Source organism: Micromys minutus, assembly GCF_963924665.1.
Source record: "Micromys minutus genome assembly, chromosome: 1".
NCBI lineage: Eukaryota > Metazoa > Chordata > Mammalia > Rodentia > Muridae > Micromys > Micromys minutus.
Genome location: NC_137969.1, coordinates 101,590,693 through 101,604,743, shown reverse-complemented (window position 1 = coordinate 101,604,743; position 14,051 = coordinate 101,590,693). Strand labels below are relative to the sequence as shown.

The 14,051-nt window shown below is 44.5% G+C and overlaps 1 protein-coding gene across 1 annotated transcript; it reads left to right on the top strand.

Moving 5' to 3' along the window:
* Positions 1-1,918: 1,918 nt before the first annotated feature.
* Positions 1,919-6,245, top strand: LOC308436843 (uncharacterized protein; the record flags this gene model as incomplete). Its single annotated transcript, XM_080937842.1, has 3 exons — positions 1,919-2,136; positions 4,365-4,606; positions 5,864-6,245. The coding sequence occupies 3 exons, from the start codon at positions 1,919-1,921 to the stop codon at positions 5,893-5,895; spliced, it is 492 nt and encodes a 163-aa protein (XP_080793968.1). The 3' UTR covers positions 5,896-6,245.
* Positions 6,246-14,051: the final 7,806 nt, after the last annotated feature.

The following is a 14,051-nucleotide window of genomic DNA, read 5'->3' as shown; positions in this document are numbered from 1 at the left end:
CGTATATGCATTATGGTGTGGCTTTGAGTGGGTGCACACACATAACCCATCATAAATAATAAAGAAATAAATATAATGTATTTAAAAATAAATAAAACATGGGGTTAATCGTAGCTCAGTTGGTAAGGCACTTTCCTATGGCTCGTGAGCACCTGGGACCAATTCCCAGAAGCACATGAAACAGACATGGTGGTGCACATCTGTCCTTCGAGCACTCAGGAGGTACAGACAGCCAGATCAGAAATTCATAGTTGTTTTCAGCTATAACGTCAGCCTCAGCCATGGGAGACTGTTTATGACTGGCTGATGGCTGAATGAATGAATGACTAAATGGCTGGCTGATGGCTGAATGAGTGAATGAATGGGTCTAGGACTTATCTGGCTGGACTCTTGAGATGGAAAAATGAAGTCTTGTGGATATGGCTGGAAGGACAGTCACAGGGATGAGTGACAGGCTAACGGCCAAGTCTACAGTTCTATCTCTACTTTGCAAACCAGATTTCTGAATTTCTCTGTGAAGAAGTTCTGTTTGCTATGCACCCTTTGATGACCACACCCCTTATTTGGTGGCTCTGGCCAATGGGAAAGCTCACTACGTACCATCCCACTGTGTTTATTGACCATCTAATACCTTTTATTTGTATTTGGTTTCTAAAAGATTTCTTTATTTTTATTTTATGCACACGAGTGTCTTATTGCCTGTGTGTATGTTGATGCATTGCATGTGTGCCTGGTGCCTACAGAAGCCATAAGAGGACATCCAATCCCCTGGGACTGGAGTTACAGCTGGTTGTGAGCTGCCGTGTGGGTCTGATAATTAAACCCTAGGTCCTCTGGAAGAGAAATCAGTACCCTTAATTGGTAAACCACCTCTTTAACCTCATCTCATATCTTTTTGTATCTGAATTGTTTTTTTTTTTTCAAGACAGGGTTGTCTATGTAGCCTCGGCTGTCCTGGTATTAGCTCTGTAGACCAAGCTGGCCATGAACTCAGAGAGCTCTGCCTGCTTCTGCCTCTGAGTGCTGGGGTTAAAGATGGACCCTCCCAACCACTCTGACTCGTCCTGTGCCTTTTAATTACAATGTGTGGGGGGTGGGGAATCAAACAGTTCCTAGAGACCTGTAGGTTGTCACGTGCATGCTTTGTTTTCTGTTAAGGTTTCACAGTATGGGCCGGTGGTCTAGGCTGGCACCTCAGCTTTGGCTTTTGGACTCCTTTATCCCACCAATCATTGCTGCCTTTCATGCCTGATTGCTGCTGTCCCCCAGCCTCTTCCCCCACTCCTGCCAGGCTCCTGCTGAGTGGCTCCTCCTTCCATACAATATGCCTCACTGAATTCTCCAAAAACGGATTTGTTGGTTTTGTTTTGGGGGGAGGGGAAGAAATTGAGTAATAAAAGTGAGTCAAATACCACTCCCCAGAGAAGGGACGGCTTTCATGCTCAAGAGCCAGAAGGTGAAACAGCTCTGTCCAAGCCAAGAAAAAAAAGGTCTCTACACTGCTGACAAGTTCTCCCCAGAGGAGAGCCACTGAGGGTTCGAAGGCATTTCAAACGCTTTCCAAATGACTCAGGGATGTGTTGTAAGCATGTTATTGCAGAAACGGAAGCATGTCTTCAAATCAGCCGCACAAGGTGTACCTGTCAGGCACTGAGCGTTCCTCTGTGTACTCAGATTCTATAGATGTGGGTGATGGTGCGGGACGGAGGGAGATAGGCCAGAGGTGGCAGGAATTGGGGGAGGGGAGCTCCATTAAAAATGGCCAGGGCTTTGGAAGCAGCTCATGGCACCATTGCAAAACATTGTGGATGGAGCAAGCCTTGTGGCAGCCGTTGACAGAGCGAGCCAAGTTTCAAAGATGTGAAATCTACCATTGTGAAATGTGTCCTAGCGAAAACCATTTTAGTAAGAGCAAGAGATGACAGACACACCAGCCCTCCATACAACCCAGACCAAGAAGGTGGAACGCTCATCTAGACACTTCTGTGACGCTCTGCCCAAGAGTGCTTTACTGAAAGAAGACTCGGCTGCCAACCTGAGGCCCGGCTGTGACAGCATTCTGTACTCCAGTCTCACCCAGGGGATTGTTCAAGGCACTGAAGGTCTGTTTCCTCCTCCAGCCCAGGGGGAGTGGAGGTAGGCAGTGCAGCAAAAATGATCCTCGGGCTCTAGTTCCTGCCAAGGTGTGATAAGGGAAGCCGAGGTGGGCTTTGCAGAGAGGCTACTCCAGGGCGAGCCTCCTTGTTCACACGCTTCACAGTGTCTCTGTAACAGTGCACACCTACAGACTGGGGGGAAATTGTCTTCGGTAGTTTGTTTCAGGAGCGGTGAAGAAGACTCTCTGTCTGACAAAGGCTCTGAGAAGCCAGGAAGCTGGGTGCTTGACCACACTTCTGGTCTTCTGAGAAGTTTCTAGTTTCATCAGCTCTGAGTAACTCTGCAGAAGGGCTCAGGGGATCAGCTGCTGCTGCCTGCAATCACATCTGCTACAGTGCAGTCTCTCTCTCTCTCTCTCTCTCTCTCTCTCTCTCTCTCTCTCTCTCTCTCTCACACACACACACACACACACACACACACACACACACTCAGGGGCATCAGATGCAGACAATCACACATGCTATAGTCTCTCTCTCTCTCTCTCTCTCTCTCTCTCTCACACACACACACACACACACACACACACACTCAGGGGCATCAGATGCAGACAATCACACATACTGCAGTCACATACACACTTAGGAACATCTTATCAGACTGTGTGCTGTCAGAGTGATGAAAAATCAGGCTCTCTGGTTTTCACCAAAGGATGCCAAAACAGGGCTCACTGGTAACCATAGAGATGGAAATCTCTATCTCCATCCCAACCCCTGACCCCACTCACCTGAGACAAGCCACTTTCCTCCATTGCTTTCTGCCTCAGTTTCCTTCTCGGTTCTCAAGTATGACCATAATATCAATTGCAAGATGTTTTGAGAATAAAGTCGCTGAGGTTACCCTTGCTTAGGGAGAGGCTTGCAACACAGACTGGCATGTGTTAGGGTCCCACTGGCATCTCTGTCAAAGCTCAGCCTGGCATTGGAGGTGCAGCTCATTTGTTAGAGTGCTTGACTATATGCATGATTTGATGCTGCCACTGAAACAGAGTGCGGTGCTGGTTCACACTTAAAATCCCAGCCAGTACTCAGGTAGAGGCAGGACGAACCAGAATTCAAAGTCATTCTTGATGGACAGGGATTTCTAGGTCAGCCAGGGATAGAGATCTTGTTTAAAATGAACAGATGCACAAACAACATCCAAGCTCCACCAAGGGAACTGTATCTTCAACCAGGATGAGCATACACATGCAAATACAGGTGTGTGTGGGGGGTGTAGTATGTGTGTGGTGTGTGTGTACAGTGTGTGTATGTAGTGTGTGTGTGGTGTGCATGTGTATGGTGTGTGTATGTAGTGTGTATGTAGTGTGTGTGTGGTGTGTGTGTATATGTGTGTGTGGTGTGTATGTGGTATGTGTATGTAGTGTGTGTGTGGTGTGTGTATGTAGTATGTGTGTGGTGTGTATATATATGTGTGTGTGGTGTGTGTGTGGTATGTGTATGTAGTGTGTGTGCGGTGTGTGTGTGTGGTATGTGTATGTGTGTGTGTGGTATGTGTGGGGGGTGTGGTGTGTGTGTGTGGTGTGGTGTGTGTGTGTGTGGTATGTGTGCGTGTATGGTGTGTTTGTGTGTATGGTGTATGTGGTGTATGTGTGTATAGTGTGTGTGTGGTATGTGTGTGTGTGCTATGTGTGTAGTGTGTATGTGTGGTGTGTGTGTGTGTGTATGGTGTGTATGTGTGTATGGTGTGTGTGGTGTGTGTGTGTATAGTGTGTGTGTGTGGTGTGTGTGTGTGGTATGTGTGTAGTGTGTATGTGTGGTATATGTGTGTGTGTGTGTGTGTGTGTGTGTATACATGCCTGCATCCATCCACATGCTATGACAGTCACATAGAGCTTCCAGGAGAACTTGTGGGAGTTGACACTTCCTTTCCACTGTCTGGGTGCTGTGGCTTGAACTTATATCACCAGGGTTGGGGGCAAGCACCTTGACCCACGGAATCATCTCACTGGTCCCTGACTGAGCTTTATAAATGACAAATGTTGATTGCCCAGTAAGAACCAGTTGAGTGGCTCTGAGGTTGGGGCTCAGTGGCAGAATGCTTGTCTGACATCTATAGGGTCCTGAGTTCTGCCTCTGGTACCAGAGAACAGATAATAGAAACCCTGAAAGGCTTAGTTGGAACTCCGTGTAACCCAAAATCCTGAAGCCTCAGTTTCCCCATTGGAGAAGCTGTACAGTAGAGCCTTACATGCTGTGTCTGTGCTTCAGCTCTGTCTGCACAGGAGTAGTGGTAAGGAACTGCCCGGGAAACAACAACGCGCTCACACCCTACCAGGGCATCCCACATAACGAGGACTCCCGCCCTTTGCCACTCCACCTGGAGGCGATGGGTATTGAGAGGAAGTCGGTTCCGGAGTCACACGTTGCTAAAGTAGAGCTCCTGCTTCCTGCCCCAAGAAGCTCTGGTGGGAAGCATCTTGATTGGAGACAGAGTTCTGGTCCAGAGATCGGTCAGTACTGCCATCTGAATGTGTAAAGTCCCATAGGCTCATGAATTTGAACCCTCAGTCTCCAGGTAGTGGCAGTTGTGGGACCTTTAGGAAAGGGGAGCCTTGCTGGAGTAAGTGGTGGGGGATGAAGTGGGCGGGCCTTGAGGTTTTTCTGGCTTAGGCCCATTTCCGGTTCACTCTCTCTGTTTCCTGACTGCAGAGCAGATATTACCACAGCCCTGGACTCCCGCCATCATGCCTTCCCTACACGGTGGACTTTATCATCTAAAACCAAGTCAAAAAGCAACGTTTGCTTCTTTGAATTGATTATTGTCTAGCTTTTCGTCTTGGTAACAAGGAAAGTAACTAATGCAAGTAAGCTGGCCAAAGCTGGGCCACAGGGACCTCCCCCATCAACCACTAAACAGGAAAACGCCCCAGCTTCCAAATCTTTAGGAGGAGCTTTCCTAGTTGAGGTTCCCTCCTTTCAGATGATTCTAGCTTGTGTCAAGTTGATATAAAACTAGCCAGGACACTTGGGTTGTGTCAAGTTCCACCTTACCCCTCCCTGAACCCCTTAGGTTCAAGCAATCCCAAGCCTTAACACCGGCTCTCCAAAAGTGGCCATCTTGGAGCCTTAACCTCGTGAGTCACTACAGCCCTGCTGACTTTGGCTGGCTTCACTTGGACTTTCTTGCTGCAGCATGCTGGATTTTATAGATCCTGAAGACAGGGCACTTCCTGTCACCTAGGAACTTGCATGAGGAAAAAGGAGTGGGCATCTGGTTTTCCCAGGGACCACAGAGGCAAGGCAATGAAGGAGAGGCAGAAGCCAGTATGCTAAGTGTCCCCTCACAAGGTCTGGTAGCATGGAGAACCCCGGTCCTGTGTCTTTGAAAGGTGTAGTCAGCAAGGCACTAACTCTCCTGGTTGGTCCTAATGTTTTCTCTTCTCTACGGGTCCCCTCCACCGCCACCTCCCTTTCCCATCCTCCATGCTGTTCTGGGGTCAGACTTCCCTGGAAACTCTTCTGACTTAAGCTTCCATTTCTAGGAAACCCAGGCCCAACTAATTTTTTTTCAGTCTTTCTGTAAACACAGATGTCAAACTTAGCTCTATTATGGAAAATCAATTTCCTGATAAGGAATCCTTCACCAAAAGTAGCGAACATGCAAGGGGTCCTTCACTCTTGCAGGGGAACAGTGTCAGTGCTAGGGAATGCCTTCCTGACTGGAGAAACCAAAAGGATACATTCCAATGTTACTTACCTTCTTTCAGGTCTGAACTCTGCTGTCAAGAGGCAAGGCTGACACAAGAAGAAACATGAAATTCACTGGCCAGCCAGTCAAGCTAGTCAGCAAGCTTCATGTCCAGTGATAGATTGTCTCAAAATACAGGGCGGTGAACAATTGAAGAAGATGCCTGTGTTGACTTCCAGCCTCCACATGAACATGCCCAGGGACACTACACTTGTCCCTGGGCACTCATGTGCACATACATGGACACCCAGCCCCCACATACATTAAAGAAAAAGAGCTGAAAAGACATTTTTTTTTTTTTGTTTTTGTTTTTTTTGTTTTAAAGCACAAATGAGAGGATGTTGGGGAGGGGCTTTTGGTTTGGGCTGTGGTAGGCAATAGTAACATGTGACTTTGTACATATTTTAATGTGACACAGAAAAGTTTGTACAATGCAGGCTAGAGAAACTTTCTTGTTAGTAAAAATCAACTATCCCTACTATTAGCTATTTGAAACATAATTTTTAAAAATTCCTTTTGGATCATTTTGTGGTGTGTATTTGTTTGTGTGTGCTGTGTCAGGAAACAATGTCCTAATGGGAACAGCAGAGACCAAGAACCCAAGTGTACTGCTTCACAAATTTAAATTTGTTCTGAATTTGTTTCTATGATTGAGCACTTGCAAGGAAAACCAAAGTTATTTTAGTGTGTCCAGATAGTAGGTTTACTTGTATCCCAACAGGAAAGGGGAACACTGATTTATGCATTTATTTCCACAGTAGTTTTTAAAAAAAATTTATTTTAACTTTAAAATTGTGTCTGTGTATGTATGTGTGTGTGTTGTGTGTTTGTGTGTGTGAATGTTTGTGTTGTTTGTGTGTATATGTGTGTGTATGTGTGTATGTCTGTGTGTATATATGTGTGTGTGTTTGTGTGTGTATGTGTGAATGTGTGTGTATATGTGTGTATGTCTGTGTGTGTGTTTGTGTGTGTGTGTTTGGGAGAGGTATGTACCTGTGAATACAAGTGCCCTTAGAGGCCAGAAAAAGACACTGAAACCGCCCCAGGAATTAGAGTTACAAGCTGCTGTGTCCCGGGAACCAATCAGACGTATGTCTCTTGTAAGAGCAGCAAGCTCTCTTAACCACTGAGACATTGCTCCAGCCTAGAGCCTCAGACTAGTCCTCCCTCCCTCTCTCTGTACAAATGTAACAAGGCACTAGTAAAGACTTCTATATTAAAGTTGGAAAACAAACATGAACCCAACAATTGCCTGGCAACACTGTGAAGACAAAAAGCAATGCGATGAGAAAGGAAGAGAGGAACATCGTAAGGATGACAGGATTCCCATGATGATCCCCTCAAGCACATAGGATACTCAGGTGTGGAGCTGAGCCAAATACTAGTTTGAATGATACTAGTTTTCTGATGTCAGAAAGGTGTTTTTTTTTTGGGAAATGACTAAAGGCATGCATCCCAGGATTACTGTTATGTGACCACAACAGGCTGCTTAGATCCTTCTCTGAAGTGGAAATTTCTGGTTTGCTTGGAAAATCAGTTACTTCAAATGAGGTTTTTCTGGGGCACACAGGTGTATTGGCTGGTTTTGTGTCAACTTGACACAAGCTGGAGTTATCTCAAAGAAAGGAGCCTCAGTTGAGGAAATGCATCCATGAGATCCAACTGTAAGGCATTTTCTCAACTAGTGATCAAGAGGAGAAGGGCCCAGCCCATTGTGGGTGGTGCCATCCCTGGGCTGGTAGACCTGGGTTCTATAAGAAAGCAGCTGAGCAAACCAGGGGAAGCAAGCCAGAAAGTAACATGACCCCACAGACAGTGGGAGACAGCACTGAGCATTGGTGTGGTTTGCTCCACCTCATCATTTCGGGTTTTTTTTTTTTTTTTTTTTGCTAACAACACACATGTATTGGTTTACCTTACATAGCATTGTTGAGCTCCATTTGTGATAACACCTGGCAAGCTTTGCGGTTTCAGCAGGATTGAACTATGGCTGCTGGTTCATGCATGCTGTCTATCTGCTGAGAATATCAGACTGCAGCTGCTGGTTCGTGCCTGGTGCCTGCCAGCCTAGGGGACTGGTCTGCAGCTGCTGAGTCATATTTGGTGTTTACTATGGGACTGAACTGCTGGCAAAGTTTGAGCTTTTCCCTAAAGAGCTATTGTTAAATAGGTCCACTTTCCCTATATCCCAATAACTTATCTCTTCTGCTACCTCTGGTGGGTAGTGGGCAAGAGGAGAAGCTGAACATTTATTAAAAGTAGGTTGCAAAAAAAAAAAAAAAAAAAAAAAACTATGCCTATCCAGTTTCTTCTACACAATTGGGACCTCAGTCATCCCATCCCTAGAAGGCTTTGGTTAGAATGACAGGACTGGAAGGCTTGGCAGTGTGACTTGTCCAACACCCAACTGCAAGTTCATTCATTAAGTCCGTATCCACCCTAGGCTTTGAAGATTTCTGTAGATTGGCCCCGAGGAAAAGTGGCAAAGGTGCTAACTGGTTTGGCTCAGGCTATAGAGATGTCAGAGAAGCTGTAGGTGGCACCTGTGATGTCCCCTTCTGTATTAAAAATATATGTGATACTGGAACCTCAGCATCCATTGTGACGGGCAGGGGTAGTGGATGCTGTCAGTGCACTCGACCACCAACTTCTCAAGCCTCAGTATCTCCATCCATCAGCAGAGTGGTGTTTTCATGACCATCAGAACTTCATCTGTGCTTGAACAAGCCAAGTAACACAAATACTACATCTGGTGCACAGGTAATGTTTCTAACTTTTAAATTTTATTTATGCACTCACATTGCATCTGAGAGTATGTAACACGCATGCTGGTGCCTTTGTGGGGCTCTGGACCCGTTGGATTTGGAGTCATGGGTGCCGGGGAGCCACCTGATACGGGTGCTGGGGACTGAATGCAGATCCTCTGTAAGAACAGCAAACATCTTCAACCTTTGGGTCATCTCCACTTCACCCCACGCCCAAGAAGCGTTTAATGAATGGTAGCTTTTGTTATGGGTTCAGATAGATTTTGAATGTTTGAAATATAACCAGAGAAAGGAATGAAGGACAGAGAGACGGGGCTATGGGGGAGGACGGTGCTTGTGACATAAGCCTCGCCACTTGATTTTGCTCAAATACGAGTTTGACCTCAGGAACCTACGTAAAGATGGAAGAACTGACTGGACAAAGTTGTCACCTGAACTCCACACATGGGCTGTGCCACATGCGCCCACACATGCAACATGCACACACGTACACACAATAATGATTTAAAACAATTTTTAAAGAGGTGATTAAGCACCGAATAGTGGTGCAAAAATAGAACAATAAGGTTACAGAGCTCCCGTTCTCACAGCCACTGCAGTCCACTGAGCTCCACAGAGACAGTGCCGGGCCAAGCTAGAGCCGGACGGGCTCTGGGCGAGACTCTGTGCCTCATGGAGGAAAATCAACTAAACATGGGCAAAGGAGATCCTAAGAAGCCAAGAGGCAAAATGTCCTCATGTGCGTTCTCTGTGCAAACCTGAAGGAGGAGCACAAGAAGAAGCACCGGATGCTTCTGTCAACTTCTCAGAGTTCTCCAAGAAGTGCTCAGAGAGGTGGGAGACCATGTCTGCTAAAGAAAATGAAAATTTGAAGATATGGGAAAGGCTGACAAGGCTCGTTATGAAAGAGAAACAAAAACCTACCCCCCCACACACACACAAAGGGGAGACCAAAAAGAAGTTCAAGGACCTCAATGCACCCAAGAAGCCTCCTTCAGCCTTCTTGTTCTGTTCTGAGTACAGCTCAAAATCAAAGGTGAGCATCCTGGCTTATCCATTGGTGATGTCGCAAAGAAACTAGGGGAGATGTGGAGCAACACTGCTGTGGATTATGAACAGCCTGTGAGAAGAAGGCCGCCAAGCTGAAGAAGTACGAGAAGGATATTGCTGCCTACAGAGCTAAAGGAAAACCTGATGCAGCAAAAAAAGAAAAAAAAAAAGATGGTGGTCGAGGCTGAAAAGAGCAAGAAAAAGAAGGAAGAGGACGATGAGGAGAAAGCTGAAGAGAATGAGGAAGAAGAGGAAGACAAAAATGAAGAAGATAATGAATGAGTTGGTCCTAGCACATTTTTTCTTGTCTATAAATTATTTAACCCCCCTGTACACAACTCACTCCTTCTAAAGAAAAAACTGAAATGTAAGACTGTAAGATCTGTTTTTAAACTGTACAGTGTCTTTTTTTTCGTATAGTTAACCCACTACCGAATGTGTCTTTAGACAGTCCTGTCCTGGTGGTGTTTTCAGTAGCCACGAACCTTGCCTGGTACAGTCTGGGGTTGTAAATTGACATGGAAATTTAAAGCGGGTTCTTGTTGGTGGTCTTTTTTATTTTTTGCTTTTGTTTTTTGTTTTATTTTGTTTCTTTCATCTTCAGTTGTCTCTGATGCAGCTTATACAAAAATAATTGTTGTTCTGTAACTGAATACTCTCTGTAGTTGCAAAAAAAAAAATTGCGGCTGTTTTGTTGCCATTCTGACTGCTTCTAAGTGAATACAATTTTTTATTAGAGAAAAAAATAGAAGCATGAATGAAGAAATTGAGCATATTCTGGATTAAAAAGAATCAGTGTTATACATTTAATAATTATAGGGAAGGGCCACTAAGCCTTCCAAACATTTAAACTAAACAGCACCATGTTGTAGAGAAGGGTGGTAGCTCAGTGGGTCTATTCTAAGCATGAGTCATGGAGTTCAGGTCCTCAAAACACACACACACACACACACACACACACACACACACACATACACACCCCACAGAATTGGAAAGGAAATAAAGATTAATGAAACAGATTAGGTATTCTAGAAATAAGTTAAATAGATTAATGTATAAAATAACAGATACCGTAATAAATATAATTTGTTGAAATCAGGGCCGTAAAGATGGCCTAGTGGTTAGGAGAATTCACTGCTCTTGAAGAGGACCTGGGTTTGGTTGCCGGCACCCATGAGGCACCCACCTCACAACACCTTGTAACACCAGTTTCAGGGGATCTGATGCCCTCTTCTGGTCTCTGCTGGCTACTGCACACGCATGGTGCACACAAACACATGCAGGTGCACACACATGCATATAAATTTTAAAAAACTAAATTTTTAAAAGTAATCATTTAAATCAAAGGACACATTTACTGGGGCCTTGTGCTGGAAGCAGATGTTAATGTGGGCATCTTGTGTTTGAAAGTGATCTTTGTTGGGCTTACTTGTTGTCAACACCTGTGACTGTGCTAGGTGACCATCAACTAATCTTCTGATGGCTCCACACATTGCCACTGATGCTTGGTAGTAGATGGGAAGCTTAGCCAGTAGCTCTCTTGTTCAGGAATCTGGACCATGGAGCCCAGAGTTGTGGACTGGGATTTTGACTCACATGACAAGGTCACCTTTCAATGCCATGTGTTTTGAGTTCTGTCACAGTAGTATGGTTCAGAAGCCACAGGGCAGAGGAAGATGGCTTACTCCTGCCTCCTAAGCCTTTCACAAGTGCATTCCAGCTGTGACAACTGCCAGCTTCCAAGATCTCAGGCTCAGTGAAGCCTGGAAGGGTCTTTAGCATGTCAGTGTTTTCAGAGCAGCTGAGAGATCTGAGGCAGAGTACCTATCAACACAGAGAAAAGTTCATCCTGTCTGGACCATTGGCTAGACTCTTACCTCATTCCAAACAGAAACATACTCCCACAAGTTAAAGATTGAAGAGACCAAATTATACATGAAATTTCTAAAACAAACCAAGGGAAGCCAGATGTGAACTCTGAGCCAGGGGACAATAGTGAAACTGAAGGTATATGAGAAAGATAAACGTACTTGAGCAAGTAAAACCAACCGGCTTTTGTTGGATCAGGTTGTTGAAAGCTGCTGCAGGAGGGGTGGCTCAGCAGTTAAAACTGCTTGTTGTTCGGGTGTAGCATCTACTTTCAATTGAACCGCTCACAATTACCTGTAACTCCAGTGTGTGGATCTGATGTCCTCTTCTGGCCTTCACAGGTACTGTTCCATTGTACACACACACACACACACACACACACACACACACAAATAAAAATTACCATAATTCTTAATTGTTAAAACTGAAACTTGAGGAAATTGCTTAGAACTTTTCTTCTAGCCAAAGAGTTGACATTTTTAGAGTGGGAAATATGTTAACCTATTTTTTTTAAGTGCAATATATAGATAGATTCAAAAGAGTAACAAGGTATCTGGCATCAAATTAAGTAAGCGATACAAATAACTTTGGAGAAGGTCTAGTTCAAAGAACTTTGAAGGATATGGAAACAGTAATTTCATTAATAATGGGAACATGAAAGTAAAACAGGTGTTTAAAAATAATTTTACTTTTAATATGTATGTATGTATGTATGTATGTATGTATGTATGTATTTGTATGTATGTGTTCGTGCCATATATGTGCATGCCCCCAGAGGCCCGAAGAGGGAGCTGGATCCCCTGGAGCTGGAGTTACAGGCAATTGTGAACTGCTTGATGTGCATGCTGAGAATTGAACTCAGCCATCTTAACCACTGAGCCCTGTCTCCTGCTCTGAAGTAGTTTTTATGTAAACAAGCAAGGAACTGCGCTGGGGAATGAATAGCCCCTCTTCTGGTGGCTGGGGCAGTAGCATCAGGTGTGAAGCGGAGTCTACCCTCTTGACCACCTGAGAACACATCTGCAGAGCTAACAACTGCGGCTCAGAATCTGCCCCCGAAATAATTAACCTCCGAGTGAGCAAAGATGCACACAAGGCTGCTTCTGCGGTGTGATCTGTGGGAGATGGGAAGCTGCCCCTTTGCCAGCAGTGGTCTCTTAGCTAGATAGATGGTGGCTCTACCTAGGGGAATTATCTTAGATGTTAATGATGCTGAAGAGAGATGTGTAGTGTGAATGGGGAATTAAGCTGCTATTTGTAAAGGCAAAAAAGAATTTCATACATACATAGATACATACATACATACATATAAGAACTTTATATATACTTATCTATGTATCTATCTAATATCTATCTAACATATCTATGCATTTATCCATCTATCGATCTATCTATCTATATCTATCTATCTATCTAGACATAGTCAGTGACTCTTGGTGGCTCCTTCTGGGTCCCAAGCAGGGAGGGCCTGTCATTTACTATACATTTTTTCTGTAATGTTTATGTGGCACAATAGCTGATGTGATGGTGTGCTCCTATAATCCAGAGTCAAGGAGTAGAGGCAGAAAAATATTGAGTTCAAGCCAGCCTGAGTTACGCAGCAAAACCTTTCTATCTCAGGAGACAGGTTCTGAGAATCTAAACCACATACATGTGCTAGGATTGCTGGTGCACACTTTTAATCCTAGCACTTCGGAGGCTGTAGCAGGTGGACAGCTGAGTTTGAGCCCAGCCTGGTATATATAATATATATGTGTATATATTATATATAATATAATATATATATGTAATCAGAGCTACATAGTGAGACATTCTCTCAAGTTAAATGATAAATAACACACACAGTTCAGTGACAAAGCTTAGTTGTAGAACACTTGCTACCACTGAATATAGAATATAGAATTACTAATATTCAAGAGACCCAGTTTTACCCCCAGTACTAGAGAAACAAAATATATACCACACAAAGCTTATAGTAAAAGGTTTTTTTTTTTTTTTTTTTTACCATTTATTTATTTATTTATTTATGGGTTTTTGAGACAGGGTTCCTCTGTGTAACAGCCATAGTTGTGTTGGAAGTCTTTTTGTAGACCAGGCTGGCCTCGAACTCATACCCCCAGATATCTTACCTGTCTAGTAACACTGAATGCTAAGATTAAAATCATGCACCACCACGCCTGGCTTCATTTTTATTTTTTTATTTTGTGTGTATAGGTGTGTCTCAGTCAGGGTTTCTATTCCTGCACAAAACATCATGACCAAGAAGCAAGTTGGGGAGGAAAGGGTTTACTCAGCTTACACTTCCACATTGCTGTTCATCACCAAAGGAAGTCAGGACTGGATCCCAAACAGGTCAGGAAGTAGGAGGTGATGCAGAGGCCTTGGAGGGATGTTACTTACTGGCTTGCTTCCCCTGGCTTGCTCAGCCTGCTTTCTTATAGACCCCAGGTCTACCATTCCAGGGATGGCACCACCCACAATGGGCTGGGCCCTCCCCCCTTGGTCACTAGTTGAGAAAATGCT